This window comes from Vitis vinifera, chromosome 5, assembly GCF_030704535.1.
Source record: "Vitis vinifera cultivar Pinot Noir 40024 chromosome 5, ASM3070453v1".
Classification (NCBI taxonomy): Eukaryota; Viridiplantae; Streptophyta; class Magnoliopsida; order Vitales; family Vitaceae; genus Vitis; species Vitis vinifera.
Genome location: NC_081809.1, coordinates 7,960,613 through 7,968,318, shown reverse-complemented (window position 1 = coordinate 7,968,318; position 7,706 = coordinate 7,960,613). Strand labels below are relative to the sequence as shown.

At 35.1% G+C, this 7,706-nt stretch overlaps 1 protein-coding gene across 1 annotated transcript; it reads left to right on the top strand.

Moving 5' to 3' along the window:
* On the top strand, positions 1-852 carry LOC100247822 (early nodule-specific protein 2-like). The gene has a single exon (XM_002281099.4). The coding sequence runs from the start codon at positions 19-21 to the stop codon at positions 604-606; it is 588 nt and encodes a 195-aa protein (XP_002281135.1). The 5' UTR covers positions 1-18; the 3' UTR covers positions 607-852.
* The last annotated feature ends 6,854 nt before the right edge of the window (positions 853-7,706 follow it).

Here is a 7,706-nt window from a genome sequence, read left to right as displayed (position 1 = left end):
CTGAGTCCAAACCCAAAGATGTCTACTACATACTTGCTAGTGTTGTTGCTTGGCATGGTGGTTCTCACCACCCCCTCACTTGGTGATTACCCTGAGCATCCCCCCTTCGAGAAGCCACCACCAGAGCATAAGCCTCCGGTGGAGAAGCCACCTCCAGAACACAAGCCACCCACTAAACCTCCCCAGGGAGAGAAGCCCCTCCCAGAACACAAGCCACCGACCCCAATTGGTAAACCTCCCAAGGGAGAGAAGCCACCACCAGGACACAAACCCACCCCATTCGAAAAACCTCCCAAGGGGGAGAAGCCACTCCCAGAACACAAGCCACCAACCCCAGTTGGCAAACCACCCAAGGGAGAGAAGCCACTCCCAGAAAACAAGCCACCAACCCCAGTTGGCAAACCACCTAAGGGAGAGAAGCCACCACATTATGGTCACAACCCTGGTCACCCTCCTGCTGAGAATGCTGAAGACTCATACAAGCCACCTCGGAAGATTAAGCCTCCTTCAACTCCAGCAAAGAAGCAACCAGCTCCCGGAAAGAAGCTGCCAACTTCCCCGCACAAGCCACCCCTCAAACCTCCTTCTCCCATCCATCCCAACTGAGCGACTTTGATCAGTATGAGTAATATGTAAAATAAGAGCTTCTATGTACCCGTATTATCTTTTCCTGTGACTCATATGCAGTGTTCTATATATAGATCTGTCACGTCTGTCCTGTTTAGGAATTTTGACTGCTGTGAGTTACTCAAAGTGTTTGTCCATTGCTTGTAGCTGATGAGCATTGAGACATACGCTGTTAATGTTATATCGATAATATTGAATGCTATCTATGTTTAGCTTTCTAGAATATATCCATTACTATCAGTCACAACTGATTTTCCATGGAAAGGTAGGTTGCTGAGCAGCAAAATTGTGCCAAGAAGTCTCATTGAGAAAAAAGAGAATGAAGTATTACTGCACGTATTCATAGTCCTGATTGCACCTTTATCCCATCCAATGATGAAACCAGCAAGCATTTGCATCCAAAACTAGAACAAATATTGAGTTAGGACTGTCTTAATCGCATTACACTAGTGATGAGTTAATCTTCAAATAGCGATGTGTAATGAGACTAAAGACACCATTTGACTTTAAGTATGAAGACTTGTGCTTGATTAACGTGGCTGGGCCACACTAAATAGCCTAGTGATTAGGCTGTTCCACCTTTCACGAAGTGGCATATGTGGATACAGACCACCTGATATGAATGCCCCAGTCCACTTAAAAGCATGTGTACCTTCTTTAATATTTTTTTTTTCAATATGACCGAAATAGTTTTCCTGGAGTAACAGGACCGTGGGAATTGGAAGACATGTTCAGAGGTAAATTGCAACAGAAGGACCAATAATATTTGTGTGATGTGGACACAATCTTCTCAAATTTTAACTATTGAAATGGGCAAGAAGAAAATCTATTTTAGATATATCCTTCTTGAATTACCGGAATACTGAACATTTGCCAAGGCCTTCCCACCTATAGGCACACACACTACTTTTAAATTGATGATATCTGCTGAAAGGCACCATCTGTCACATGAGTACTTTCAGAATTTAGATTGAAGTTCACCGGGTTATATTAGTTGCAGATAGCATGACCAATAAACACTAGGCTGCTGATAATGTGACACAAACATAGTGGAAGTTTAACATGGCTGTCCTCTGAACTAGTGTTTGTAATCCCTTATCACGATAAGGCTTTCAAGTGTAATTCCCAGAACAAACATTACAAGAAGAGGCACCTATGGAGGCAGTCAGGAACCGCACCTATGGAGGCGGTCTGGAACCGCACCTATAGATAAAATTGTTGCCACCATATCTTATTGCTGCAGTAAAACCTGGCCATGATAAAGAATCTCAATAGATGGTGCAAATAAAGGGTATAAGGGCAACCATGAATCATCTCCCCCACTATAATTATCTGAATGATGGAGGTGTATAGCTGCGGGTGTGTTTTTCCTGCTATCAAATATCAAACATTCAGTGGGGGATTTGGTTTATGCATCAGAGACAAGCCACTTCCAATCAACATCAGAGACAAATGGTGATTTATGTATTAACCTCTCCTCATGCATCCTTATGCCAAGGGTCATAGTATTTTGCATTCATCATATTTTTATAGCTTCTATATTTATTTGAGGCTATACCCAACATGTAATCTTTTCAGTCTTTATCTACTTCAAATTTTTCTTACATATGATTCAAACGTTAGTCACAAAATAGAATAACAGTGAAATGACATCATATAGTGAGAAATACAACATACCAAAACAAAGGCCATACTTTCTCTTTTGCATCATTTGGAACATTTTTCCAATCACTAGCTTGGAGAGGTACATTGTGTTGGTTAGATACAAGTGTCCCTATGTAGCTCGATAAGTGTTTTCCATTTTTCTGTTTAACCAATTGATTGTACTCATTAAATGCAACTTTTACCTTCTTCCCTGACCTTAATCCCTGTAATGCAATATTGTGTGTGGGACCACATTTCCTTTTTTGACTTGATGTCATCCTTGTTGAAACCATCGTAGAATGAAAAATTAGAAAAATATTTCAAGATCAATAATATGACATTGAATCACAAAAATCAGGAAATTAAATGAAGAAAACCAAAACATACAAAATGAACAATGCATAGTTGCTTTTTAAAGTATGACAAAGGTTCAATTATCTTCTTCATTTTCATTTTTTTTTTAAGAAACTACAATATTTTTTAGGATGATTAGTCCTAAAACATCACTTTTGTTCCACTTGATTATATCTTCATCAACTAAATCTGAGATATATTAGTGATCATGTAGTTCACTTTGTTGAAATGGTTCAAAATCACCATTGGATCCTATCCCGTTCATCTTATAGAGGTCTTGAGGTTGCATCTCCATGATAGTATGCCAATCTGATTCATTCGCATTCTTCACATAGAACACTTACTTTGCTGGAGATGCAAGTACAAATCGTTCGTTCGTGGTTAGAATTCATGCAAAGTTAACAAATGTGTAATTGTACTCATCATCTTTTATCAATTTTCCAATATTTGTAACATCCCACCAATCAAACTCGAATAAAACAACCTTATTTTCACCAAGATAATGTAACTCAACAACTTTAGTTAGAACACCATAGTAGAGAGCATCACTAATAATTGGACTCATATCACATGCACTTGTAAAGCTTGACGTTTTTGCAACTACAACAATTCCATTATTCTGAGTCTTTTTTTAAAAACTTTTTTATCACGTTCTTTAATGTGGGATCTAAATCCATTGACAATATATCATTTGAAGCATGTAACTAATGAATTTGGAACACATGATAATGTGAGAAGGTGTTCAGATATATGACCTTCATTATGTAATTGTTCAACCTACAATTCAATAATAGGTTTGGATTCAATATAAACATAATGTGAAATAAATCCCTTATAATAAGGAATATACTTACATGTCTTTCAAACCACTTGATAAATTCCTTGTTATGAATTAAATCTACGTCTCAAACACGTATATGTGGTCTAGCCTTGATGGTTTGCTTGTGCTCCTTGTGAATTTAAAAAACATTGATTAAGGATATAAACTAGAGCTTTAATTAAAATTCAAATAAATTTTTTACTCAATGAATGGTATGACATCTTCGCAATTTGTCAACACATATAAATGTGCTTGTGACCACTCTTTTGAACTAAGTTAATGAAATATGGGCTTTCCCAATGCATGTCCAATATGTTTAAAGATAACCCCTTTCATCTCCTCTAGTGTTGAAACCAACAAAGTTTCTATCATTGTGATTATACTTTATTTCCACATCATTCAAGTACCTAGAATAAAATGTTGTACATTCTTTTGCAAGGTACCTTTCTACAATAGAACCTTCTAGAAAAGTTCTATTACGCACATATGACTTTAAAGTGCTTAGGTACCTATCATCATCCATATGTAGACCAATGTACATGTTAATGAACTGAACATAATATAAAATAAAATTAAATGATTCATATGAAATTATAACAATATCGTTCAATTAGGTACATCCAACAATATTGCACAAGTCTTGCAACCTTTGCCTTACTAGATGCACAAGTAAATGCACCATAATATCAAAGAATGATGGAAGAAATATTTGCTCCATTTTACATAGTATGACAATAATATTGTTCTCAAGTTGGTGTAAGTGATTTGTTTCTAACACCTTTGAGCACAATTGCTTGAAAAAATTACGCAATTCTATGATAACTCCACAAACATTCTTATGTAGAACTCCACGAACTACAAGTGAGAGAAGTTGTTGCATTAGGACATGACAATCATACAATTTGAGCTCATATATCTTCCTTTCATTGAGTTGCACATAACGAGAGATATTGAAAGAATAGCCATTGGGGACCTTTATTGATTTCAAAAACTTGCAAAATTCCTTAATCTCATTTGGGGTGAGTGAGTAGCATGTTGCAAGCAAAATAAATTTGGTCCTGCTTTCTATTGGGTGAATCTCATTTCTAATAGTTAGAGCTTGTAAATCGAGATGACTATTTAGGTTGTCCTTGTTTCTTCGTCAATACTGAACAATGTCTCAATTATATTGTCACACATTTTTCTCAATATGCATTATGTCTAAATTATTATGATGTAAAATAAGTGCTTTCCAATATGGCAAATGAAAGTAAATACTTTTTTCTTTCCAGTTGTGGTGATATGTAACATTTTTCTTTTTTCCTTTTAGTTTTCATGTTTGCCTTTTGTGACTTCCCCAACATAATTGGTGTAAGTTATTCTAATTGTTGCAACACATCAATGCCCGATAATTGTATAAGTGTGAGTGTCAGTTCCTCCTTGCCATTAAGAGGCCTCTTGTCACGTCTAAATCTATGATTGGTGGGAAGAAATTGATGATAACTCATGTAGCAAAATTTTCTCCCATGGTGCAATCAATAAGAGCAAGTTTCTTTATTACAACAAGGACAAGCATATTGGTCTTTAGTACTCCACCCTAAAAGGTCTGCTTATGCAAGAAAGTTGATTACTACTCAAAAAGAGCATATTTTATATAATAATTATCATGAGTTTCGCATCTTTTGAGTAGTAACTATGCCTAAAACACTTAATTAATATGTTGTTGCCCTTGCAAGAGTTACTAACAAGTTTTATGAAGTTTTGGAGTCATTTCAAGGTATGATTTTGATAAATTGGTGACAAAAGAGATGAATCAAATTGAAGAGAACAAATAATGTTGATGATGATCCAAATGCATAATGAAAGAAGTAATGCAATTGGTTTGGACCAGGATTCGGAGGTAGTTGAAGTGGAATCAAGAGAAGGAAATGAAAGAAATGACAAAAGAAAACTTAAAAATCAAATATTTCCATTTCGCATGACTATGAAAAATGGACCAAAAGGTGGAATTATGTTGTAGGCTAAATGAGAGTTGTCAAGTCGATTCCACATGATCATGTGAAAATTTCACACAGTCATGCGAAATGCTCCAAGAAGATGTAAATTGCTGTTGTTGCATTTTTTATTTCACATAATCATGCGAAATTGTTTGAGCTCTTGTGAAATGACCATTTTATTATTAAACTCCAGATTTCTTGATGAAGAAGCTTCCGGAAGACCTCTTAGATGATGTCAAGTGTCCACTTGACCTTGGCCTATAAATAGAAACTTGATTTTCTCATGAAAAAGCTTTTTGGACATTTCTAATTGTAGAATTTTTTAGATTTTCTTTCTTAATCGAATTCTCTATTTTTCTTTATTTTCTCTCATTTTATCACTAGCTAAACATGCCTTATGAGACCAAATCTCCAATCATGTGTGGCTAAATCTCATTTTTCTTTGAGAAAGGAGGATCTAGAGACAAAATCTGTGGTGAATTAGAGAAATGAACTTTAATTGCAAAGGTAATTTGATCCAAGTGATTGATTAATTGAATTATTTTTCTCTTCAAATTGTCATGGATGACTATTACAATGCAAACTAGGTAGATTCATTAAATTCTTAAAAGCTAGATTTGATGAGATTGAATAGTTGCATTGTGTGAATAATTGGAAGATAATTTAAGATGAATTGAATATATGATTTGAATTGATTTCTTGGATTAAATAACCTAATTTTAAGGGAAATTAAATCTAGACCTAAAACTAAATAAAAAATCAGTTTATATGAAAATTTCGGTTTTCAATCTAACTTGATGAAAATTAGATCTCAACATCCATTCACCATGGAATTTGTTTTTTAGAAAATTCTAACTTCGAGAATTTCATTTCCTATTAATTTTATTTTATTTCACATTTCATTGTTTTTCTCAATTAGAAACCATTGTTAAATTGATTTTTCACCATGAATTTTCAAATCAATTTTACTTAATCACAATCATTAATTCTCCTCTCATTCACGCCTTAATTACCGAGAACAATTCATCCTAATGGATGACACCTAAAAACCACTATACTACAATAGTTTGTGAGAAAATAAAGGCTAATTTTAAAAGAGAAAAACACCCAAGAGGGGGGTGAATTGGGTATTTAAAAATTCTTTTTAAACACAATAAATTTAAGCACAAGATAAACAAATATAAAGAGACAATGTTAGAGAAATCAAACTCAAATTTTATAGTGGTTCGACACTTCCTTGGCTACGTCCACTCTCCTCAAGCTCCTAATTGAGTGAGGATTCCACTAACTTGAAGCTTCAACCAAGCTTCTAATCACCTTTACACTTGGATTTCGGCTCCAATCGACTCTCACATAATCTCTACAAGTTTCAACTCACTTGAAGGCTTTAACACTCAATTAACAAGTATGAAACTCTCAACCTAGCTAAAAAAAGGGCTCAAATACAACTCAAGGCTAAGATGAATCACAAAGGTGCACTAAAGGATATCAAAATGGAGATTTAATGCACCAAGAAAAGAAATGAGAGCTTTTAAGGCAAGAACAAGTAGGTAAACAAATAAATGCAAGTGTTCTCTTGCTCATAAATGAAGTGGAACTCTCTATTTATAGGTTTCTAACATCGGGAGCCAAGAAAACCAAAAAGTAACCTCAACTGGGCAAGGTGGGGGTCGACCAGTTCACTAACTGTTGGAGCATTTAATATTTGGCAAGTGACTATTACTCTCAATCGGACCTCAATCGGGAAGGCAAATCCCTCGACCGGGAAGGAAAGACTACTGGAAGATAGACAAAGAGAGAAAGAGACAGAGATTGTGATTTTTGTACCTCTTGACTAGATCTCGACAGGGAAAGGGAAACCGATCGACCGGTACCTTGGCCGATTGAGCTGATTTAGACAATGCCTTGACTGGTTCACCATTTTTGACCAGAAAACCTATATTTTTTTTGTCCTTTTGCTTCTAACACTTAGGCAAGGTCTTTAGGTAAAATTATATGCCAATTTTAAAACATTTTTCCTAAGGTTCATTTGATGGATCTCAAATTTTGATGGAAATGTAACTTTAAAGCATAAACCGTGTTTTCCAAATATGCATGAAATGATATGCAAATCTTAAGTGCACCCATGCATTCATCTTACATATGTTTCTTATGATTAAAGGTCTTCCAAAAATCTTGATCTTGCATCCATTAGGTTCTTTGATGAATTTTCAAATTAACACTTGAAATTCTTTATAATTCAAACCAATTAGTAACTTAAGCATGGTTTGTTATCATCAAAACAT